This window comes from Dreissena polymorpha, chromosome 4, assembly GCF_020536995.1.
Source record: "Dreissena polymorpha isolate Duluth1 chromosome 4, UMN_Dpol_1.0, whole genome shotgun sequence".
In the NCBI taxonomy this organism is placed as follows: Eukaryota; Metazoa; Mollusca; class Bivalvia; order Myida; family Dreissenidae; genus Dreissena; species Dreissena polymorpha.
In genome coordinates this window covers 86465121-86477930 of record NC_068358.1, presented here as the reverse complement: position 1 = coordinate 86477930, position 12810 = coordinate 86465121, and the positions used below count along the sequence as shown (strand labels likewise).

Below are 12810 nucleotides of genomic sequence, written 5' to 3'. Positions count from 1 at the left end.
CCATAACCAACCCTGGGGCCCCGCCCACATAGACCACACCCACCCAAAATTGCCTTTACTATAATTTCTTTATTTCTACACCGATTCACTTCAAATTGATATTGAACTTCTCTTATGACAATACAGTCAATCTCAACTATGCATGGCCCCATTACCAACCCTGGGGCGCCCCGCCCACATAGACCACACCCACCCAAAATTGCCTTTTACTATAATTTCTTCATTTCTACACCGATTCACTTCAAATTGATACTGAACTTCTCTTATGACAATACGGTAAATCTCAACTATGCATGGCACAATTACCAACCCTGGGGCGCCCTGCCCACATATGTCACACCCACCCAAAATTGCCTTTTACTATAACTTCTTCATTTCTACACCAATTCACTTCTAATTGATGATGAACTTCTCTTATGACAATACGGTCAATCTCAGCTATGCATGGCCCCATTACCAACCCTGGGGCACACCTAGGTCAAACATTCGGCGTGGGGATACGCGTCGGCCTCTGCCGCGCCATTTCTAGTGTTTTTATAAATTCGATTTTTAACCAGGTTTTCCGAAGGAAAATTAACCAGGTTTTCCGAAGGAAAAAACTGGTTATTAGATTGGCGAATGCGGGCGGGCTGGCTGGCTGGCTGGCGGGCTGGCTTGCGGGCTGGCTGGCGGGCTGGCTGGCGGGCGGGCGGAACAAGCTTGTCCGGGCCATAACTATGTCGTTCATTGTCATATTTTAAAATCATTTGGCACATTTGTTCACCATCATTGGACGGTGTGTCGCGCGAAATAATTACGTCGATATCTCCAAGGTTAAGGTCACACTTTGAGTTCAAAGGTCAAAATTGGCAATAAATGAGCTTGTCTGGGCCATAACTATGTCATTCATTGTGAGATTTTACAATTATTTGGCACATTTGTTCACCATCATGGGACGGTGTGTCGCACGAAAGAATCACGTCAATATCTCCAATGTCAAGGTCACCACAACTTAAAATAGATTTATTTTGAAACAAACTTACAAAGGGGGTTAATTTTGTTTGTTCATTTCAAAAGTTCAGTTTGAGTTGTCTCCCTTAATCAGATTTTTTTTCACAATGAAAACCTGGTTTTGTGACGATTTTGTCCCTTGTTTTTATTTGCATTCTTTTAAAATAATTATTTGTATCCAGATGACATCAATTTCTTAAGAAACGGGAATGCAATCACTAAAACAAAACAACAGCATGTTTTTTTATTGACTCGTTTATCTATTTTGAATCCACACGCATTAATTTAATTATGATTTTAAATATTATTATAATTGTTCTTTTAAATTTCTTTGACTAACTAATCATTTAAAAAAGATTTTGATTTGAAAATGCGCATCGACTCTGCGTCATGTCGCGGACCGCGGCTTGCCTCGGCATGTCTCGGCGGACAGATGCGAAGCTTCGCGGCGAAATGCGCCTTTCCCGCCGCATGCTGACGCGGCTTCAACGGCCGACTCGACATCGACTCGTTGCGCCTTGCCGCCGGGGATCGCGAATTATGTTTGCTCCGCGTTGGCTGTACTGTAAGCCTGTGTGGACTGCAAATGCTGATATATTTTACATTATATCCTACCTTTACAATCTATTTCATTTGTTACTTAGATGTGTTATATTATGCTGTGCTATTTTATAGGATATTCTGATTTTTATCCCCGGCCATAGGCGGAGGGATATTGTTTTGGCGTTGTCCGTCCGGCTTTTTGTGTCCGGAGCAATATCTTTGAAGTGCTTTGGCGGATTTCATTGAAACCTGGTATGAGTGTATATATGGATAAGAGGATGATGCACGCCAAATGGCATTGTGCACTATCTGTTAATAACGGAGTTATGGCCCTTTGTATCTTGATAAAAATGAAAAAATGCTGTTTTGTGTCTGGAGCCATATCTTGGAGGTGCTTTGACGGATTTTATTGAAACTTGGTAGGAGTATATATATGGATAAGAGGATGATGCACGTTGGCGTTGTCCATCCGTGCAGACAACTTTTTGTGTCCAGAAGTATATTGGCGGGGGATATCAATGCAAGGAATTTGCTTGTTAATACTTCTTTTGTATCCATTATATCTTGATTTTGTTGTTACTGTTCAGTCAATTTCCTTTTGAAGTAACAACTGTGTATGAGTTAGTTTGCTTTTAAAAATATTGTGCTTTGTTTTACAAGAGATCATAAAAATGTGTGATTTTCTCTCTTGCTGTGGTAAAGCTAGGAGTGTTCATTATTGGATTATTTTGTAGAATGTTGCATGCTAATCATTAATTGCTTATGTTTGCTGCCTGTATTAATTGCATGGCTAAATGTATTTCATTATAAATTGCTCATTCTAGTATGCTGCTGATATCACACTGTTCTTTAATATTATTTTTTTATTTCAAATTCGTTATAATCAAATTATTCGTTGTTTTGTATACAATCAATGATGTGGCTTCAGCTTCATGAAAATGTGGTATTTAATGATTCATATTTAACACAAATAGTGTGTTAGTTGGATTTTGACACTTCCTTAAAAAAGTCAGATTGGACAACTGGAAAAATTGTTACATTGTAACAGAAAAAAAATGATGTGATGTCAATACTTAAACCAAACAAGAAAAAACTCCATTCTTAAAACATTCCACATTACATAACAATTATACAGATATTTTATTAACATACATGTTCAGTCTTATTGTTTTCTCAAAAGTAGGGAGTGCGTTATTTTGAACTGTGGCCCCACAGCCTTTAGGCCAAATATGGGCAATAGCTCAAAATATTGCTCTTAAAAGGTTAAATAATTTGACCGGTAGTTCCCAAATGTAAATGAAATACATGTTTGATAACCTTCTTTTGTGTAAAAAATAAAAAACATTTAGTATATATCTAGTATTTCTGCTAGTACCACTGCTAGTACTTCTGCTAACAAAAGTAATAACAATATTTATTTTAATAATAATAATAACATAAGCCTGGGTTTAATTTTAAATTGTTAGCTCACCTGAGCACAACGTGCTCATGGTGAGCTTTTGTGATCCCCTTTTGTCCGTCGTGCGTTGTGCGGCGTCAACATTTGACTTGTTAACGCTCTAGAGGCCACATTTATTGTCCAATCTTCATTAAATTTGGTCAGAAGATTGGTCTCAATGATATCTTGGATGAGTTCGAAAACGGTTACGTTTGCTTGAAAAACATAGCTGCCAAGAGGCGGGGCATTTTTCCTAATATGGCTATATATGGCTATAGTAAAATCTTGTTAACACTCTAGAGGCCACATTTATTGTCTGATCTTCATGAAACTTGGTCAGAAGATTTATCCTAATAATATCTTGGACGAGTTCGAAAATGATGCCGGTTGGTTGAAAAACATGGCCACCAGCGGGCGGGGCATTTTTCCTTATATGGCTATTGTGAAACCTTGTTAACACTCTAGAGGCAACAATTATTTTCCAATCTTCATGAAACTTGCTCAGAAGATTTGTCCCACTGATATCTTGGATGAGTTCAAAAATGGTAACCTTTGCTTGAAAAACATTGCTACCAAGGGGCGGGGCAGTTTTCCTTATATGGCTATATATGGCTATAGTAAAATCTTGTTAACAATCTAGAGGCCACATTTATTGTCCAATCTTCATTAAACTTGGTCAGAAGATTCATCCCAATGATATTTTGGACGAGTTCGAAAATGATGGCGGTTGGTTAAAAAACATGGCAGCCAGGGGGCGGGGCATTTTTCCTTATATGGCTATATAGAGTAAAACCTTGTTAACATTCTAGAGGCCACATTTATTGTCCAATCTTGATGAAATATGGACAGAAGATTTGTCTTAATGATATCTTGGATAAGTTCAAAATGGTTACGTTTGCATGAAAAACATGGCCACCAAGGGGTGGGGCATTTTTCCTATTATGGCTATATAAGGCTATAGTAAAATCTTGTTAACACTCTAGAGGCCACATTTATAGTTGGATCTTCATGAAACTCGGTCAGAAGATTCATCCCAATAATATCTTGTAGGAGTTCAAAAATGATGCTGGTTGGTTGAAAAACATGGCCACCACGGGGGCGGGGCTATTTTCCTTATATGGCTATAGTAAAATCTTGTTAACACTCTAGAGGCCACAATTAGTCTGATCTTCATGAAACTCGGTCAGAAGATTCATCCCAATAATATCTTGTAGGAGTTCAAAAATGATGCTGGTTGATTGAAAAACATGGCTGCCAGGGGGTGGGGCATTTTTAGCTCACCTGAGCGATAGCTCGGGGTGAGCTATTGTGATCACTCACCGTCCGGCGTCCGTCCGTCCGTCTGTCTGTCTGTCTGTCTGTCTGTCTGTCTGTCTGTCTGTCTGTCTGTCTGTCTGTCTGTCTGTAAACAATTTGTAAACATCTTCTTCTACTAAACCATTGAGCCAATTTCAACTAAATTTCATGTGGAGCATCCCTAGGTCATGGGACAAAAGAATTGTTAAAAAAAAATTGATCACATAACCAAGATGGCCACCATGACCATATATGGTAAAAACCTTAAAAAATCTTCTTGTCAGAAACCGCTCATCAGATTTTCAAAAAATTTCACAGGGATGACATTTGAAGGCTCCCCTGAAAAAGTTGTTCAAAGAAATTTGATTCGTCAAAAAACATGGCCGCAGGAGCTCGTTGAACTTTGCATGTTTATTCGTTTTTGCCTATTTTGTGAAAACTTTCAAAAATCTTCCACATTTTTTGTCCGATCCTTTCCAAATTTGCACAGTGTCTTTATATCAATGAGGACACGAACCCTACAAAAAATGAGCATTATTGGTCCATGAAGTACAGAATTACCTCCCCTTGAATTGAGAAAATAGTGTTTATGCAATAAAGTCCAAATTTTTCATCCAATTCTTTCCAAACTTGTAAGGATTTAGCATGGTTCAAACAAGGGAAACAACTACGGTTTATGCATGTTCTTTTTATTACAGATTTGCCTCCCTTTAATTCATTCAAAATCTCATTTTACAGCAGAGATTCCAAATCTGACCTGTAAATGAGCCCCATATTTACTGCCAGTGCTAGGTTACCTTTTCCCATTTGATCATTCTTAAGTATTGGTCTTGTAATGCTGCTACTGCTTCTGCTACTGCTACTGCTACTACTACTACTACTACTACTACTACTACTACTACTACTACTACTACTACTACTACCACAACTACTATTACTACTACTACTACTACTACTACTACTACTACTACTACTACTACTACTACTACTACTACAACTACTACTACACCACCACCACCACCACCACCACCATTCACAGTGACAAAAAACGTATTCACACAATGGCTGCTACTAAAACTTATAGCCCATATAGGGGGGCATGCATGTTTTACAAACAGCCCTTGTTTGTATGGGATTTTAACCACAACTGTTCATGTTTATCTCTGACACATATTTTTAGGTCACCTGTCATGAAGTGACACGGTGAGCTTATGTGATCGTGTGATGTCTGGCGTCAGTTGTGCGTGCCTGCGTGTGTCCGTGCGTCCGTCCGTCAACAATTTGTTTGTGTAGACAGTAGAGGTCACAGTTTGCATCCAATCTTGATGAAATTTGGTCAAAATGTTTATCTTGATGAAATCCGGTTTGGGATTGTATTTGGGTCATCTGGGGTCAAAAACAAGGTCACTAGGTCAAATAATAGAACAACCTTCTGTAGACAATAGAGGTCACAGTTTTCATCCAATCTTTATGAAATTCGGTCAGAATGTTTATCTTGATGAAATCTGGGTTGGGATTTTATTTGGGTTATCTGGGGTCAAAAACTAGGTCACTAGGTCAAATAATAGAAAAACCTTGTGTAGACATTAGAGATCACAGTTTTCATCCAACCTTTATGAAATTTGGTCAGAATTCTTGATGAAATCTGGGTGGGATTGTATTTGGGTCATCTGGGGTAAAAATCTAGGTCAAATAAATAGAAAAACCTTGTGTTGACAATAGAGGTCACAGTTTTCATCCAATATTTATGAACTTTGGTCAGAATGTTTATCTTGATGAAATCTGGATTGGGATTGTATTTGGGTCATCTAGAGTCAGGAACTAGGTCACTAGGTCAAATCATAGAAAAACATTGTGTAGACAATAGAGGTCATAGTTTTCATCTGATCTTAATGAGTCAGGTGAGCGATTCAGGGCCATCATGGCCCTCTTGTTCCTTATATGGCTATAGTAAAACCTTGTTAACACTCTAGAGGCCACATTTATTTTCCGATCTTTGTGAAACTTGGTCAGAAGATTTGTCCCAATAATATCTTGTTATCTCCGGTGAGTGACTTTGGGCCTTTCAGGCCCTCTTGTGTTTAAAATGTTGCCTGCTTGATTCAATGAAGTGGCTTTTTGTGGTCTAACATGTATACATGCCAGGAACATGTAAATTGAAATAACATGATATACAGTATGAAAGTAGGATTAAGATTTATTTTTTTATTTCGCCTCCACCCCAGCATATGCAGATGCCAGGAGATATGAGGTTAACCCTAAATGACACATATTTTGTCAAACCGAATAATATTTTCTACATAGCTTTGACAATTGCATTGAATATGTCTTTAAACTTTATCAACACTACCACATAACCTGACCCTATTTTGACCTTGACAGTGACCTACTTTGGACTATGACTAATTTAGAAGGTCCAAAATTTTGGTTAAACAAAAGTAATGTGTATTGTTTTAACATAAATAATGCTTTCTCCAAATATTTAATACTTGCTTGGATTATGTCTTTGAATTTTTTTCAATGCACCCACATCACCTGACCTGATTTTGTTCTTGAAATTGACCTACTTTTGGACCAAGACTAATTTATAAGGTCTAAATTATTTGTTAACCCAAAACAAGTTGTTCCGTCTAACATGGAAGCAGCTTTCTACAATTAAAGCTTTGATACTTGTAGAGATATTATCTATAGACACTCAAAACATATCCATGTCACATGACCACATTTTGACCTTGAGCTTGACCTATTTTTGGATTGGTCCATGAATCGGTGCTGACAATTCTTCCTCTGAAGGAATATGACATAGCATTTTGTTTATATGCTCTTTAAAATGCACTGCTCAAATGCATACTTAACTTAAAACATTTCGTTAAAATGATTTTTTTGTTTCAAGCAAATGATTATTAAACATTATGCATTCTTGGTTTTTAGCCAAGCAATGCCCGGCAGTACAAGTTCAGACTCCAATGTACCAACAGAACCTTCCTGTTTGCTACTGACAATCTGGGTGAGTTTTTGGTTAATTTTGATTTTGGTTGGAAACATAGTGAAGTGTTAACAATACAAAAATATGGCTATGGAAGTTTAAAAGGCAAATATAAGGTTGATAATTTAATAATATAATTGTGTAATTGTAGTTCAAAATATAAATGATTTGTAATTTAAAAACACAAAGCTTACTCAAAGAGGACTTAACAATCTTCAAAATGTAAATATTCTTTACATTCTCATAAAGTTCAAGTGGAAGGCTGGGCTGCGATTGTGTATCAACTTTTGACCATAATTTTTTATGCTTTAAAATCATCACTTAAGGGAAAACCAATATTCTTTCAAAATTCTGGTCTTTGCTCTTGGAAAACAGGGCTTAGTACCTCACAAGTGGAATTTTTTGTTTAAAGGAAGTCTTTTTTAACTGAAAATCCAATTAAGTTAGAAAGTGTTGTCCCTGATTAGCCTGTGGGGAATGCACAAGCTCATCTGGTACTACACTTTACAGGCACCCATAAAAGCCAGGTGGCCCAGAGTGAGACTTGATATCATATGTGGATATCAGATGAAAGCTTTTAATGTATCCAGATGAAAGTGTGAAAGCTTTTAATGTATCCAGATGAAAGCTTTTAATGTATCCAGGTGAAAGCTTTTAATGTATCCAGGTGAAAGCTTTCAATGTATCCAGATGAAAGGTTTTAATGTATTAATTCTCTGTCTGTTACAGATGACTGCAAGATGTGGTCCAGTACCCTTATGGAATCCATTCTAGCCAATGACAGAGCTCCAGATAAGGTTTTGTGAAATTCTTAAATTACTACCAGATTTTCAAAAAGAATTCTTAACTCTGAAATTTTATTCTTAAGGTTACTACTAAGTTTTGGAAAATAATTCTTATTTTTTCTAAATGACCTAAAAATAAATAATAATGGTTATTTTCATGCAAATTTTTTTTCAAAATAAACATATTAGCAACTTTATTTATACGAGTTCAACAGTGTCTTTTCAGTATTATACAATTTTATTTTTCAAATACCTTCATATGCCCAAACTGTGCTTAGATTGCATGCCTTAGATGAATTTTTACATATTTCACAATTAAAACAGTTCTCCCCTTCAATCTTTTCAACGATTAGCCACAGGACTTGTCCCTTCCACTCGTTCAATGTTTTTTTGTGTGTTTAAGTTTGGACCCGTCGTGTCGCGTTTTTGTTTAGCTTTTCCGACTGTGTCGGCAACTGAACATACAACATCGTATAAGATCTTTTCTATAATGTCTTTTTAAACATTTAACTTCGACTCACTTTGCGTACAATATGTTAAAAGCGTGTTTTTGGACGCTTTGCAGTTTTTTAGGACGCTGTCTAGGCGCCGCCATTGTTTTTTGACAGATAGACTGTATACGCCGCTTTTATTGGAAAAAATGCGCTTTGTTAAACAAACCCGATAACCATTCTATATAAGCACCGCAAAAATCTTTAATACGCGAAAAGAACTCAATAAAAATCGATATGAACCGATGTAAAAATAATATTCCTAACTTGATTTTGTAATTCTTAATAGTACGACAAGATTTTAAAATAAATACGTAACGGACTTGAAAATAATTCGTAATTACGAAAATACGACCCTTATCTGGAGCTCTGCAATGAGGTGTGTCTCAAATTTGATCTCCTTCAGCACAATTACACGACACTGGTCAAATAGGCATGAATTTATCTCAGAAATGAAATGTTGAATATATTTTTGTCCCCTACCTACCGAGGGGACTAATGGTTTGCGCTCTATGTGTCCGTCAGTCAGTCAGTCTGTGAGTCTGTCACACTTTTCTGGATCCTGCGATAACTTTCAAAGTTCTGAATATTTTTTCATGAAACTTGAAATATGGATAGATGGCAATATGGACATTATGCATCTCATTTCATTTTGTTCCTATGTCAAAAATTCTGGTTTCTATGTCAAAAAAGTAAATAAAAAAATAAAATAAATTCTGACAATGGTGGAACCGGTAGGGGACATATATTGCTTGGCAATAGTCGTGTTAGTTTTTGTATTGAAATTAAGTTGAACTGATAAATAAGACCGCTATAAATATATTTACACTATAGCTGTTTACTCATGAACGCTAACCAAAATAAAACCAAGTGCATAGTACAAAGAATGTTGACTTTTCACGAGAAAAAATTACACCATTTGGAGGACATAACATAAAGGAGCTATTATAAAAAATGCCTGGTTTGATTATTTCAGAACAAAGGAAATAATGTAGTGGAAAAGGGTGGAGAAATGGCAAATCCAGACATAGAGGTATTAGTTCATTAAAGTGTTATAAGACAATAACACAAGGTGATTTTTGTTAGTGCATATTGATTTTGCTTTATGACATAAAATATTTGACCAGTTTTTAAAACATACTTTAGTTCACCTATTTGTTTGTGTAATATTGTAAACATGAATTCTTGGTTTATTAGAGGTCATCTAAAAAGATGGATTCTTTTTCTTAAACATCATTATGATTTCAAATAATTTCTCAGCAATTTTGTTTGGTGTGAATTTGTTGTCTATCCTGATGAAACTTCTTACTGTACAACTCCTTGACTAAAGATAATAACATACATTTTATGAAAAATAATAATGTTTTCTCTTGTCCAAACTTTTTGCCCTTTTTTTATAGATAATTATATTCACAAACTCGCTAAACTGGATACATTTTAGGTTATGTGCAAAAAACATCTATTCTAGATCTTCACCCATCTTGACACAAATTATACGTCCATTTGAAATATAACATTAAATCCAACTTTAATGCCATTGGCACATAGTCGTCTTGTTAAATTATAAATAATGCTAAGTAAAGACCAGTTGAACTACATTATAAGTACTGATTGGTTACTTGTACATTATTGCAGGGTTGGATGAAAATCAATCGTAACCGCTACAAGTTCTACGTGGCCTTGAAGGAACACAGACTGTGCTACTACCAGAGCAAGGATGTGAGTACCAGTCTAGAATGCTTCTAGCAAGATGGATTATTCATATGGGTCACTAGCTCTGAAATCTGGGCTTAATAAATGAGCGTTAAGTGTCTTCCCAGATTAGCCTGTGCAGTGCGCACAGGCTTATCAGGGCCAACACTTTCGGCTTGCAGTGGAGTTTTTTTTTTAGAGACCTGATTTAAACAAAAAGTTAGATAGCAGCAGAAAGTGTCGTCCGTGCACAGGCTTATCTGGGATGACACTTTTGGTCAACAATTTGCCTTGTTTACACCCTTTAAGGCCACTGTTATAGTCCAATCAGATGAAACTTGGTCTAAAATGATCCATTGAAAAACATGGCCATCTGGCAATGGGGCAGTTTTTTGTCCCCTCCGGTGAATTGTCCCCTACTGGTTTCACCGTAAGGGGACTTATGGTTTGCTCTCTGTGTGTCCGTCCGTGAGTCTGTCACACTTTTCTGGATCCTGCGATAACTTGAAAAGTTCTTAATATTTTTTCATGAAACTTGAAACATGGATAGATGGCAATATGGACATTATGCACGTCATTTCATTTTCTTCCTACGTCAAAATTCTGGTTGCTATGGCAACAAATAGACTAGAAATACTGTTACGACTCAGGTCTTTCCTTTTATCCAAGAAAACGAAAGAACGGTATTGCATAACAGTTTATTGCTTAAAACGTATAACATTTTATTGAACAGAAAAGTTCAACAGCATATTAACGAAATAACCGCTAAGAGATGAGCATTGTTTTCATTTATGTTCACTATATTACCCACAGGGATCGTTAGGTAAAAAATACTCTATTATACTATATACATATATACAAGGGATACAACTGTCAAATTTTCTGCACAAAATCATGGTCTGAACAATAGCAAAAAAATCGCTTCCAAAAGCAATAATTACACCAAAAAACTGTATAACAACAGCTCAGACATTTATCTATCAGATAATAACTATGTTTATATTAGTAAATGTGTTCATAGTTGTGTTTGAAACGAAAGTTTCATGAAAAACAGTAAAATTTTCGAAATGCGACACAGGTGTGCACACTCACTTTGACACATTTTGTTTCATAATTTAATAATTACAGAGAAGTTGAGCAAATTTTACCTTGATTTATTATCCATAGACACTTTATTAATCAAAGTAGACACCTTCCATAATTTCATGTAACTGCATATATGTAAAACACTGTAAATATTAAATTTGTTTACATTTCTACTATCTTCAAGGATTTGTATGCAATTTGTCAGGTAATGTTACGTGGAACGTGAATGGCTGGATTTATTACTGCAGTGGAATTTCAACCAATCAAATCGCATGTTAGAAATACATGTGAACTATCCAAAATGAAAGTAAAACATTGTCATTGTGAAATTAAAGCAGATTGATATGAATTTCTAGCAAAATATGCTCACTAAATAGTAGTTATGTTCTATTTTACTATGAAAAAAACTATCCAAGGAATATGTACCAGCAAAAGAGCTTTATAACAAAGGAATACGAAAGTTACTTCTAGAATTCTCAGTTTTCAGCTGTGCACACCTGTGTCCAAGTAAGGATTTTTGAGCATTTCGAATGAAACTTTCTCTCTGAGTACAATGAAAAGCTTGTACTTTTTTGCCAAGTGTATTATTTTCTGAAAGATAAATGTCTTGGCTGTTGTAATACAGTTTAATTGGTGTATTTATTGCGTTTGGAAGCAAATATTTCGCTATTGTTTACACTATGGTTGTGTGCAGGTGTTAACATAAGGCATCATGGTTGATATATAAGCATATAAATCATGAACATAAATAATACTTCAGTCTTTAAAAATGAAAATCTCTTTACTTTACTACACAAACTTCGAGTTAAAGACTGTGTGAATACAAAATTAGACGGGTTACTTTTCCTTCAGAACGGCTTAAGGACAATATAAAAACTTGTTTTGTAATTGTAAAATATAAACAACATGGATACATGTCAAATAAAGTGTTTTGAATGGGAATTGGAGCGACAGGCCATCCTGGCGTTCATGAACAGATATGGCCTGTCTAGCAATTCAGGGGCACCAAATAGGTACGACTTAAACTAGTTTTAACAGGTAAGTGAACATTACGTATTTAACTAAACACGATAGTGCTGGGGCATTACAATACTGCTGAAAATGGTGGTTTTCTGGATCCTGAGATAACTTTTAAAGTTCTTAATATTTTTTCATGAAGCTTGCAACATGGATAGATGGCAATATGGACATTATGCACGTCATTTCATTTTGTTCCTACGTCAAAAATTGTGGTTGCTATGGCAACCAAAATAAAATTAAAATAAAAAATTTCTGAAAATGGTGGAATTTCTGACAATGGTGGAGCCGGTAGGGGACCATATTGCTTGACAATAGCCTTGTCTTATATGGCTTCAGTGAAACAAGGTAAAAACATTTCTTGTCCAATCAGCATGAAATTTTATCAGAACGTTATTTTTAGTTTTATGAAATCTTAGCCAAGTTTTTGGTAAAAGCATAGGTCTTATAATCCACATCTTTTGCACAAACATCTAGAAAAATTCT

The 12810-nt window shown here is 35.8% G+C and overlaps 1 protein-coding gene across 9 annotated transcripts in view; it reads left to right on the top strand.

The window, feature by feature from the left end:
• Nucleotides 1-12810, top strand: part of LOC127879450 (arf-GAP with Rho-GAP domain, ANK repeat and PH domain-containing protein 1-like) — a 194743-nt gene that overhangs the window by 66825 nt on the left and 115108 nt on the right. For all 9 annotated transcript variants that reach the window (XM_052426286.1, XM_052426284.1, XM_052426282.1 and 6 more), the window contains 4 exons: nt 7199-7274; nt 7983-8050; nt 9506-9562; nt 10165-10248. In XM_052426286.1, the coding sequence (XP_052282246.1) occupies nt 7199-7274; nt 7983-8050; nt 9506-9562; nt 10165-10248 (285 nt within the window). The remainder of the gene's footprint in view (nt 1-7198; nt 7275-7982; nt 8051-9505; nt 9563-10164; nt 10249-12810) is intronic.